The sequence below is a fragment of the Epinephelus lanceolatus genome, chromosome 9, assembly GCF_041903045.1.
Source record: "Epinephelus lanceolatus isolate andai-2023 chromosome 9, ASM4190304v1, whole genome shotgun sequence".
NCBI classification, from domain to species: Eukaryota; Metazoa; Chordata; class Actinopteri; order Perciformes; family Serranidae; genus Epinephelus; species Epinephelus lanceolatus.
Genome location: NC_135742.1, coordinates 1,047,501 through 1,060,616, shown reverse-complemented (window position 1 = coordinate 1,060,616; position 13,116 = coordinate 1,047,501). Strand labels below are relative to the sequence as shown.

General features: G+C 46.3%; 1 protein-coding gene across 2 annotated transcripts in view; it reads right to left on the bottom strand.

Annotated features, from left to right (window-relative positions):
- grin1b (glutamate receptor, ionotropic, N-methyl D-aspartate 1b) overlaps positions 1-13,116 on the bottom strand; it is a 90,242-nt gene that overhangs the window by 51,341 nt on the left and 25,785 nt on the right. The window contains exons 5-8 of one of the 2 annotated variants that reach the window (XM_078171135.1): positions 11,431-11,493; positions 10,284-10,381; positions 8,736-8,857; positions 175-349 (exon numbers count right to left, since the gene is read on the bottom strand). In XM_078171135.1, coding sequence (XP_078027261.1) covers positions 175-349; positions 8,736-8,857; positions 10,284-10,381; positions 11,431-11,493 — 458 coding nt within the window. The remainder of the gene's footprint in view (positions 1-174; positions 350-8,735; positions 8,858-10,283; positions 10,382-11,430; positions 11,494-13,116) is intronic. The other variant, XM_078171136.1, reaches the window with a different exon arrangement.

Genomic DNA, 13,116 nt, shown 5'->3' with positions numbered 1-13,116 from the left:
TGTCTTATTTTTCCTGATCTGTAACGTCATAGTAGAACTACCACAGATTTTTCACCCTTTTTTACAACATAACAATTCACAGATGGGAAATACAGACAGAGACCTGTTAAATGTGATTACATCATCAGCACTGGCCCACAGTGACCTCTGACCCCAGGCGCTGGTAGCACTGACCGTTTAAAAAGCGGTCCGGTCCTCCAGATGTTGGTGTTTCCCACGCAGCCCCGTGGCGGCTCTGTGATGTTCTCCTTCTCAAACAGCTCCTGCAGAGACTGAGCCACCACCGCCACGGCGTCCGCGATGTGAGCCGACTCGTTCTTACCGTTAATCAGCTGGAGGCCCAGCAGGCCTGCACCACACGCAACACACATACACACACACACACACACGCACGCCCACGCATGCACACACACACACACACACACACACAGGGGAGAGAGGTTACACACACACACAGCAGGAAGCTGAACAGGCTGCAGAGTGAAAACTGCCCTCATTCATTCAGTTAATTAGAAACTCACACACACTTTAATCAATCTTACAGATGTAACTACAGGAGTGCTTCAGTGTAACACACACTCACACACACTCACTCAGGGCTTCAGGCGTCAGGTCAGTGTTCAGTACCAAACTGCATGCTGGGAGTTCACTCTGAGAATCACAGCCGTTTGTCTCAGGACAGAAAAGCATCACTGAGACATTACGAACCGTGTCTGGTGTTTTCCTTCAGCTGAAACTCGTCACACTGCGACGAAAAGTGTCTACATCTGCCCTCCGGCTAACTGACAACAGCTGGCTAACACTGTTAGCATTCCTCAAAGAAACTACTGGAGACAGGTAGTTAATCTCCTACTGAAAATACTAGCTAATGTTGTTAGCACTGTAGCTAGTTAGTATACCCAAAGTAAAGTTGGCTGCCACAGCTAGCTTCCCTCCTTAAACTTCGTGAGCAGATAATATAAAGAAAAAATAGAGAGCTAGCTAACATTTCTAACTGAAGGGTGTTTATGAAGCTCGACAGAGCAGCGATGAACCGTAATTCTGAAGCCCCAGTCGTCTGGACTGAAAGTCCATTCGTCCGACAGCAGATATCTCAAAGTCAAATGTGCATAGCTCCAAAGAGATGATTTGTTTTTTTTCAATATCCAAACCGAAGCACAAATAAGGCTGACTATGATGCAGAATGACGTCACTGGACCCATGGTGAAGCCATTACCAACCCTGCTCTGTGTTTGACTGACTTACCCCGATATTCCCATACTGACCCTAAATAACCTCACTCCTCGTGTCATCATCTATCGGTATGATAACGATGAGCCTCTGGGGGCACTGACCAATATTTCAGGAGATCCGGTGTAGCAATCAGATATCTAAGACTTCCTCTGTTAGTCATTTCGGTTAATCTCCAGATCATTTTTTAACAAAGTATAATTTAAAGCTAATTCATCGTCAGACGGTAGCTGATGGGTTCTTTACTTGCTCAAACGTTATCGGTCAATACAACTCAGACTACAAACAGAAACCAGAATGTTTCTAATATCGTGATCTTATCCCTGTAGCTATAAACTCAGCACACATTTACAGATATCCTTTCATAGAGATGACCCTTGATCTAACGAGCTCAGCTAACGAAGGCAAAGAGTACTGGCCAATCAGAGGAAGAGCAGGAAGGGTCACATGAAGGTCAGATGATGTCATTCTGCTCAATAATAAGCCATGTGCATCTGCTTGGGAAAGTGCCACCGGAAAAACGTCTCTTCTGAGCCATGGTCGTCTGATTTGGGGATAACGGACTTTAGTACATGATGGCTGTGGAACGTTGGGCGGACCTCCTCCTGATAGGCTACAGGAGTTTTATATAAACTGAACCTTTCAGTTTGTTTCAGGGGAGTATATTAAGACAACGAAGCTAACATCCCCTGCTGAAACTAAAGGTAACAATCATAACTAAATGCAGCCACCATGACATCACCCATTGGTTCATTTAGACGCCTTGAGTTCGCCATTTTGGCTGTCACCATTTGGGGGGTTTTTGAAGCCAGAAGTGGTAATAATTTTCTCAATATTCGTCATGTTGTCATTGACTTATAATCAGACTTCTTTTTGCAGCCAGTGGAGTCACCCCCTGCTGGCCAGCTGACGGCAGGTTTAAGACACTTTACGTCCACCTCTCTGATACACTCTGTGGGTACAACAAGCTAATATCTTTCCCCTCACCCACACACTGAGGTTACTCTGAAACTGTTTGAGCTCTTAACTGAAACAAATGAGTGACGCGTTCCTGACGAGAATAAACTGAAGTCTCACTGCTTTAATCACAGAAACACCTGGGAACAATCAGCCAACTTTACTGAATGAAACCAATGGGCTGAGCTGGTTATTGTAATTACACACTGATGATTAGAGTCCACCTGTTTATCTAATCATAACTAATGAAGCAGAGCTTGTTATTTCCATAGAGGAATGCTAACGGTGTTAGCAGACTGTTGTTCCGTTAGCTGAGGCGCCAAATGCAGAAACTTTTTCCTCATAATGTGACGAGTGTCTGGTGACGAGAAACAACATCAAAATCCATAATGTCACAGTACTGCTTCATCGGTTTCTTTTTAGGGAATCGTCTCAGTGTGACCCTACCACACTGTACAGATACATATACAGATATACATACAGATATATATACAGGGGTGGACTCAGTGACAGGAACACTTGCACCAGCTAATACAATCCAACACAACCTGCAGCACAGACTGAATCTGAGGAGACTTCAGTTGTCGTTCAGTCGTCGTTCAGTCGTCGTTGGCTGATGGTCAATCTGTAGAGTCGTTGATGTGTTTGGTTGTATTTTATCAGCTGCAGGTGTTCACGTTATTCTGTCCATCAGCTGTACACAATCAAACCTCCAAGAGTCTGTAAAGAAGTTCAGGAGGGTTTTCTGACCTGAAGTCTAGCGGAGTCACCACCTGGTTGTTTGTTTAAGAACAGCAGCTGATCATGAAGGTAATGAACAGCTTACAGTTACGTCATCATGATGTCGTCACACAAACACATCAGGCAGGTCCGAGACTAAATTCTGAACAGATGTAAATTCCGCACTAAAACACCAAGTGGAGACAAAACTGTGAACTTCTTTGTGTTTTATTTTATCTTCCAAAGCTGTACCAGTGTTAGTCATTAGCTTTATATGAGAGGATAAAGTCTGAGCGCCTGCCGGTGTGTCTGAGGCTCGACTTAGAAATTTTCGGGATAATCTAGGTGCACAACTTAGCGAAATACATAACATGGGTCTGGACTTTTTTAGTCATTTTAACGTGGAAAAGTTTCACTTACATCTTTAAGTCAAGTGGACTTTGCAAAGCTGTGACTTGTTTATAGAAAATCATAATAACTCAAGCTATAACTCTCGTCGGTGAAGATTCTCAGTCGTCCAGCTCATGGTTATCTTAGGTGCTATGTTGTAGGCAACTGGACTTGCTTGAGTTTCTTCAAGACATTTCACCTCTCATCCAAGAAGCTTCTTCAGTTCTGGTGCAGAATCGCAGGCTTTAAACTGTGTGTGTGTGTGTGTGTGTGTGTATGTGTGTGCGTGTGTGTGTGTGTGTGAACAGGTCACATGACCACCATGTGTGTCGTTAGGGTCAGGTGGGACCAGGTGTGAATGGACGTTAAGTCGTCTGTGGAGGGATCTCAAGACTGCATTGTAGGTGGGTGATAAGTGGTGTCGTAGGTCACCTCTTCTGTTTAACGATGGTCGTTCCAGTTTGACGTAGACGGTTTCTGTCATGCCTCTTAAATTCTTGTACGTGAGTAAAAATAAGCGCTGATGATCAGACTGAGGTGATGTTTGGTTTCTCTGCCTCCCCTGTTTCCTACAAATATTTTGTGTATAAACTTGGACTGGCAAAAACATCTTAACCCAACGTCCAGATCCCTCCCGCAGCTTTCGGCCATATCTCCTGTTCTTCATCATTCTTCGGCAGGATGTGGCTGAAAGCTCTGCAGGAAATCCAGTAAGTGGACTTTGAGTTGAGATGTTTTTTTCTTTATGAAAGTCAAGAGTGGATCTTCCCGTTCAGTCTACTGCTCATTTATTGATATTTACAAAGGAGCTAAAAATATAAAGTCAGTCCTGATGGTGGCGCTACAGGAAGGATCTTCGTCATCTAGAGAGTCATCCTCTTTTAGAAATCTGAAGACAAAGCCTCCTGTTTGTAGGACTATTTTCAGGGCACTTCTCCTGACTGTTTGTTGTTGTCTCTGTGGATCAGAGATAAAATATAAATGTGATCCTGGACCCTGGATCCTGGAACCTGGTGGGTAAATGTCACAATGAAAAGAACTGAATCTGAGACGCTTTCCCTAAAAAGAAACCTCAAACTTCTCCAGCAGAGACAAAGCAGCTGAGGATCATTTTCAGAGTGCAGTCCTGCTACACTTTTAAGAACATGATGGATAATTTTTTGACACATCTGGAGTTTGGGAGAGAGACAGGGATGTGTAGAAAAATAACACATCATTTTTAAGAGTGCAGCAGCTGGCTGGTGAGGATGTTTTCTGAGACAAAAAGCCACGGCAACAGAGCAGGGAGCCGATTACCCAGCAGCCAGAGAGACGGAGCCAGTGTCCGACATGATGATGACGCAGGGAGCGTCAGCTGAGAGAAATTTAGGTTCACAGAGGATCTTACTGTCCAGTACAGGACCTGGTCTGTGACTCTGGAGCTGAGAAGAACTGCTGAGGCCAAACAGGAAATACACCCTGCACCACAACCAGAGGGTGTCCACATACTTTTGGCCGTAAAGCGTAGCTCTGTTACATCACATAATCATCTGGCTGACTGAGTAATCAGCTGACTCAATAAACCCCGCCCCCTCCCTGGCAGGGCGGGCTCCATGTTGCAGTGGGCGGGGCCTCTATTGGCCGATGGCAAAGGGCAAAGCATCAAGCAGGAAACAGGAAGCAGCGGCGGCATCTTACCAGTGTTTGTTCAGACACACGTCACGGTAACCGTAGCAACACTAGCTGTTTATTAAACCCCCCTCCCCCATCGACCCCGCATAGAGCTTAACCCCGCCCCCCTTGTTATAGTGTACTGTGAGAACGGGCAGACGGGCGGGCGGACGACACACACTATAGAAATGAAACAAACAAAAAGATGTTAGACACATTTAAAGCCACACAGTTACAATGAGCCAGAAAAGAAAACAGCGGTTAGGAACCTTTAAACATGTCAGCCATTTTCTTTTTTTTCTTTTTTTGGATGTTTAAACGTTCAACCAGCAGTTAGAAGAAACCAGAGAGAGAAACACACCAGGACGCTGTGATGAGGATTAGCTTCCTTCATCAGAGACCTACAGCACTACAGACAGAGACAGAGAAAGCAGAGAAGGCAGCCATGTTTCCATCCAATCACTGTGTTCGTCTGTGACTCACCTGACCAACAGCTGACGCTCTTTAACGTTACCTGGATCCACAAACACCTCCGGTCAAGTTCACACTACACTACTGTAGTCCTTATACTCTGCTCCAGATCAGAGGAGAATCAGCACTGGTTCGGTGCTTGTGAATCGGCACCTGAGCAACATGTGTGCAAAGACGCAGGCTGAGAGGCTCATTGACGTATCGCAGCCGCTCCACAGATATATCAGGCTAAATATTTCACCTGTCAGTGAGAAACAGCCGATGAAAGTGCAGGACACAGGTTGAGGACCCTTTTTACACAGAGTGGCTACGACATCCTCTCTTTATGCAACCTTTGCATTTTTTACACAGAACCAAACGACAGCAGCATCATGTGGCTCCAGTGTGTGATGTCAGACAGCATGACATCACAGAATCAAAAAAAGCGTGACATGTAACACAACAGTGTCAGCATCTGCTGTGACATATAACATACGTGTCAGCAGCTCTAAACAATAACAATGACATCACATGTCAATAACAATCATTTAGCGTCCCTGTTATACGGCGGCTGATCTCGTCCTCTGCTCGGAGGGTAAGGGGCTCCTGGACCTCATTGTTTGAGTTAGCTGCTAACTGCTAACAGCTGCTGTTCTTCTTCTTTGAGCTAGCTGCTAACTGCTATTTGGTTCTGGGTCAAACAAAGAACATGCGGGTCAGATCGCAGATGTAAGATGGTAAAAATATTAAAATAAAGTACTGATAATAATAATTTAATTGAATGTTTTACTGTTGTTAATAATTTCCTGAATTGTTTTGAAATCTAATATCTTAGTTTGATGTGTATGACGTGTCCAAAATCATCACATTAAACACGCTGCCTGAAGGTGCACAGTATTATAGGATTTGTGGTTTTGGGTCGGGGTGTGGATCTTGTATCGCCAGGTCGGGTTGGAAAAGTATTTGGTCGTACTGTGTGTGCGGGCGGCGGGGTGGGTGTAGAACTGCACGTCACAGTGCTGGTTCAGGAGCAGGTCTTGAAAACCAGACCTATAGACTGTATAGATATTAATAACTAACTCTGAATGCTGCTTAGTCACCTTTTGACTTTGATATTTTATAAGTAACCAGCCGCAAACATGTTGCTGGAGAGAGGGATGTCTGGGGTGCTTAACTTGATCTGCCGACCCCACGACCTGGCTCCGGGTAAGCGGGTGAAAATGGATGGATGGAGGGATGGATGGATGGATGGATGGATGGATGGATGGATGGAGGGATGGATGGATGGATGGACGGATGGACCCACCAATGCACAGGTCAACCTGCAGGGTGCTCTGGTTGTGGGTCAACCTGGGAGTCACATGACATACTGGTCATGGTGAGGGGTGTTTTAATGTCCGCTCAGTCCTGGTGTGCTGATTCTGATCTGACCAGTCAAACAGTCGTGTAATGTGAACCCTTCAGAGCTACCCTAGCAACCAGCTGCTGAAGCCATAGCAACCACATTATAATGCTTTTAAAGTGTTTACTGTAACAGAGCTTTAGCAGTGACCAATAACCCTCCTGATGATGGAGGAGAACAACAGTAGCATGTGTCACATTCAGTAGGCTAACCCTGCACTTTACAGGGCTGGAGTTTGGTTTTGGAACGAGGTTGAAACACATATCTCCCTCCAACCTCACGATGAGCTCCAGACACATTGTTCAGATCCAAATCCACAAAACCAGCCTGAAAATGAAGGAAATGTGAAGCGACTGTGAGTCTGTGGCGCTCAGCTGTGATACTGCTGGAGCTGATAGATGCTACGCTGTGATTGGCCAGTCTGTGTTTGAGGGGTGGGACTTAGCTCAACGTCAACAAATACAACATCACTGCTGAGAATCCAGATCATTCATTCGTTTTTAGATGAATTTTAATATAATTTAGCGATTACACTGAAAATGAACCCCGGTGATGGAACACAGTCTGAATCCAACATTTAAATAAAATAATAACTCTGCTTATTCCTTTGTTTCAGTCGCTTATTATCATCGTAACTGACTGCTGTAACTCCAGCGTTAAATGAAACCTCACACTCCCTGACACCCTCGCTGCACCAAACAGTTCACATGGCAACACCGTAAACACCACCCAGTCCTGTCGAGCCAACATTCAAATCAAACACACTCAGTCTGTTTCCATGACGACAGAGAAAACTGATTTATATAAATCCCTGTAAACATGTCAGTGTGAGTGAAATGGTCCTGCAGTGAATGTGTCACAGTGGAACTAACACACCCAGATCACGTGACTCCTGCATGTATACAGTCAATCAGACCCAAACTGGCCGAGGCGCTCTGAGCATGCTCCACAGTTTCCGCCCCGGGCTTTGACCCGGAAGTCCAATAGCATTAAATGTGTAAGAGAAGAAGAAGCCGGTAACAACATGGAGAAATCTACATCCAGAGCCGTGACTTTTTGGACGGACCAAATGTACAGAGCTGTAAAGTTGTCCACCATGGTAGCAGTTAGCTGCTAGCTAACCGTAGCTAACTTGTTTGTCCATTGTTTGGTCTGTGACGTAATAGGTCAACAGGAAAAAGGTCCAATACTAACAAGCTGAAAGGGGGCATATCTCCACCTATCGTAGAGGAGTCGCACATACTTGGCTCAATAAATGGATTCCCCTCCCGTGCTTGTATACTGGGACAAGGACAGTAGGCCAGTTAGATGTCCTCGTCCAGCTGGGACTGTAGCTCCACTTCACTGTGACTGGAGACTGACTGAATGTGTCACATTTTTTTGAGGTTTTTAAAACTGCATCAGTCAGTTTTTGTGCTCTGATGTCATCAGGAGATCACAGCTGATTATTTCTGACTCTTTGGTGTTTATTTTGAGCATTAAATCAGATTTTACACAAATCAGTACTGTGTGATTTTAAAGACAGCATGTGTGTACAGTTTTATGTGTTGTAGCTGTGCTTGATACCAGACGACTGTGTGAATCAGATGTTTATCTGAGCAGCTACATGCCGTCCTGATATGTCTGAGCTCAGTGTGTAAAGCTGCGTCTGGAACAAATATAGAAAGAATAGAAAGAGTTGAGCAGCAGCTCCTGCAGACTGTGATCTGCTCCTCTCAGCAGGTGACGGGTTTATTTTCTGATGTGTGATGAGGCCGATGTAACAACTTCATTAGTGCTAACTGCCTCCTGACGCCTGTTTCATCACACACAAAACGTCTGCTGAAACTTTGTTGGTGACAGTTGGATGGAAACAGAGCTGAGAGAGAGTCAGAGACAGAGAGAGGAAGAAGAGGAGTGAGGAAGAGTAGAGGGGAGGAAGAGGAGGCTGATGTACCGTCTGGAGCTTCACTCAGCGCTTTGCCCGTCATCTCTCTCTCCCCGACCAGCCACACGTAACCAGAGCCGGTCATGTTGAGCTGCCGCGCCGCCTTATACACCGCCGCCGCTTCATCCTCGCTGTGAACACACAGAACACACACACAGAAATGTGAGGCTGCTGCTGACGACATTTACAGCACACACACACACACACACACACACACACACACACACACACACACACACATATACGACTAACATCAAGTACACCCCGAGAACATCTCAGGATACCCAACAACACCCTAACAACCACCACAGGAACCATAGCAACCACATGACAACACTACAGCAAACACTACACAGCTAATTTGATAATTAATCGGTTTGAGTAACTAAAAAAAAAGAGACTAGAATCACCGCCCTGTGGTTGTATGACTCCTCCCACCAGTCCACCCTGTGGTTGTATGACTCCGCCCACCAGCCCACCCTGTGGTTGTATGACTCCGCCCACCAGTCCACCCTGTGGTTGTATGACTCTGCCCACCAGTCCACCCTGTGGTTGTATGACTCCTCCCACCAGTCCACCCTGTGGTTGTATGACTCCTCCCACCAGTCCACCCTGTGGTTGTATGACTCCGCCCACCAGTCCACCCTGTGGTTGTATGACTCCTCCCACCAGTCCACCCTGTGGTTGTATGACTCCGCCCACCAGCCCACCCTGTGGTTGTATGACTCCTCCCACCAGTCCACCCTGTGGTTGTATGACTCTGCCCACCAGTCCACCCTGTGGATGTATGACTCCTCCCACCAGTCCACCCTGTGGTTGTATGACTCCTCCCACCAGTCCACCCTGTGGTTGTATGACTCCTCCCACCAGTCCACCCTGTGGTTGTATGACTCCGCCCACCAGTCCACCCTGTGGTTGTATGACTCCGCCCACCAGTCCACCCTGTGGTTGTATGACTCCACCCACCAGCCCACCCTGTGGTTGTATGACTCCTCCCACCAGCCCACCCTGTGGTTGTATGACTCCACCCACCAGCCCACCCTGTGGTTGTATGACTCCGCCCACCAGCCCACCCTGTGGTTGTATGACTCCTCCCACCAGCCCACCCTGTGGTTGTATGTGTCTGGCACATAAGAGCAAGTAAATAACGACAAAAACAAACTAAACAACAACAGAAAAACAGATCAGTATCAACACAGAATTTCACCATATCATTTCCATAAATACAAGACATTTATTCAGCCGATGCTTTTATCTAAAGCCACTCACAGTGAGGTCAGAGTCACAGGCTCATAAACACCAGCACTCGTCTCTCTACAGGTCTAATCTCTGAGTCTCTGTGAGGAGATGATGAAGGTCATTCTTCATCTGACTGATACGCAGTCTGATTAATCAGGTCAGTATCAGAACTGATATTGATCCAACACATCCACAGCCCTGCAGCTGCACAGCTACACCACAGCACAGCTCATACAGCCGAGCTACACCCAAACAAACACCTCAGAGCAGCAGTTACTGAACACCCACCCACACCACTCTTCTTCTTCTCTTACTGACCTGGCAGAGAGGATGATGACTCGGGCCTCCAGGTCTTTGGCCTCCAGCAGCAGAGCCGTCAGGTTGGTGTCTGGACTGAACAGCAGCACCTTCTCTGCCTGGAGGACCACGGCGCAGGGCAACAGGTGACAGCGCAGGGCAACAGGTGAGGGCGCAGGGTGACAGGTGAGGGTGCAGGGCAACAGGTGAGGGTGCAGGGCGACAGTGCAGGGCGACAGGTGTTGGTGCAGGGCGACAGGTCACATCATGGGACATTTAGAAACACAGCAGAACAGAACACCACAGAACATCATAGGACAGGCATTATTAGCTGTGAACCGTCAGACTCCCTTCCCCCTCCCACCCCGACACCCTGCCCCCATGACCCCAGCCTCGACCATGCTCCCTCTCACCCACGCCACCACGGGGGGAGGGGGCGGGGCCAAAAGATGGAGACAAAAAGTGTTGAAGATCTGCTGAACTGAAAGGAAACAAAGTCGAAGCTTGAAGACAAAGAAGGAGGGGCAAAAAGTTGTGCGTGGTGTGGTGGCACATGCAAACTGAGGCGCTTTCAAGACTCCAACCAACCAACCAATCAGGGACGTGCATGTTAGAGAGCGCTGATGCAACCGCAAATTAAAAAAAAAGTTCGAGTGGAGAGAAGGAGGAGGAGGAGGAGGGAGGCAGGGAGCATAGGAGCAGCAGGAGGAGGAGGAGGAGGGGGAGGAGGAGGAAGTGGTTCATTTCCCAACAGAAAAAGAAAAGGAGGTTTGATGTTGCAGAGGAGTGAGAGGATCCTGGTGGGTCGGTGTTCCTCAGATCTGCAGACAGAACCAAGCCTCAGCCTGGCTGCATGCAACCCCTCACATGGAGGAGAACTCAGGGGGGAGGAGGGGAGGAGGAGGAGGAAGGGGAGGGGGAGGAAGAAGGGGAGAGGGAGGAAGAGGAAGGGCGTCTCTCCTGCGAGTGTGAACCCATCCCCAGTGTGCAGGAATTATGAAAAATCAAAAGAACGTAAAGAGATGGTGGAGAAAAGACGAGCCACCAGGATAAGAGTCTATCTCTGGATTGGATTCTGGGGGGCGGGGCGGACTGGTGTTTGGCTACTACCGAGCGAGCTCAGAGATTGGTTGGGCGGCGTGCATCATTTGACCATGCAAGTTTATACCTTGGGTGTTCTCCTGAAGTCAAAGTTCTGTTGGTCGAGGTTTTCATAGTTCCTGTTTTTAGTCTGATGGTAATGTGCACAGAGAAAATATGCAGACACAGAAGAAGATTATAGACAGTCAGAGGAAATGAAGAGGGCCAAAAGCATCCAACACATGATCTGCTTCAAGTGTGACGGCACGCCGGAGCACGCAAACACATCACTGACCGCCCACCTGTCTGCCCACCTGTCTGCCCACCTGTCTGCCTGCTTGTCTGTCTGGTTTTCATTCAAAAATCTTTTTGATATTTTACCTGAATTTCAATTTTATTATTTGAGGTAACACACTGACTGTGGATAAATACCTCACACAGCCCCACTGCAACAAACCTGAACTGTCCCTTTTTGTAAATGTGACACCAGTTCTCAAATGTCATTAACCCACATGTGCTTTGGTGTTTTTTTCCTTGTTGTTTTTGCAGGGACCGGTGTCTGTTGGGTGCAGATGAATTTATCACTTGCATATTAAATAATCAGCTGTGTTTTTAATCAACAGTTAAAATAATCTAATGGCACATTTCAAAATAGTTGTACAACCTAAAATGCTAAACGTCCAGTGATGAGAGGAAGTGCATGAGTATAGTTAAAAGACGGATAAAAATCCTCCGTATAAAAACCATTTGTGTCATAATCAGTTGACACGTCTGTCTCTTCAGGTGTATATTTAGTGTGGAGATAATTATAGATTTGAAGAGCTGCTGTGAACAGAGCTGCATTTTATTTTTAGAGCCGACGGAGAACAAAGAACCAAAGGATGTGTTTGAAAGAGGAATCAGGAAGCTGTCGACCTCCGTTCTCACCGACTCTTTACAGCTGATTCATCTACAAACAGCTTTTATATTAACATGTAAATCAGACAGACTCAGTCTGACATCAGTCAGCTGATAAAGTTCCAGCTGAACCAACCACAGCTGACAGAGTCAGAAGCTGCTCTTACTTCTGAAATGAAGAAACCGTTGTTTCAAAAATTCCAGTCAATTTCTACTGTGAATCAGCAGACTGATAGCTGATGTAAACTGAATGTGTGTCTTACTACAAGGTAAATTTGTATGTGTGTGTGTGTGTGTGTGTGGGGGGGGGGGTTGAAGACAGTAGTGAACTACTGCTGAGAGGTCCATCAACTAAGATTTGTACTGCTGGTGCCTTACGTCTTATGGCACATGGAGTATTGTGTGACTGGTAAATCGTCGTCAGTGCTCATCAAGATCAAGTCAGCTCATCCTTTTATTAGTAATTTAGCAAAACTGTAACAATAAAACGTGATTTATTGCCCTAATCTTTGCCTAAAGATTTGGTTAACTAAAACATGTTACTAGACCAGCTAAAGAGCTGGCTGGGACTTTCTGGCACAGAACAAAACTGCTTTAATTGCCAAACATTGACAAACGGACATGTGGAGTTCCCCAAGGCTCCATACTGGGGCCTCTTCTGTTTAACATCTATATATGTCCACTGGCTCAGATAACGTTAAAATACTTTAGCATAATTATGCAGGCAATGCAGAGATTTACATCATCAGGGGACTATGGTCCAACAACGCTGCTGCTCCAGTCCACTGAAGACTTTTCTGTCGGCCGCTGCCTTTTATTAAATCAAATGTTTATACATTTCTTACGCTGCACTGGAACTTTGATTCATATATTTTAG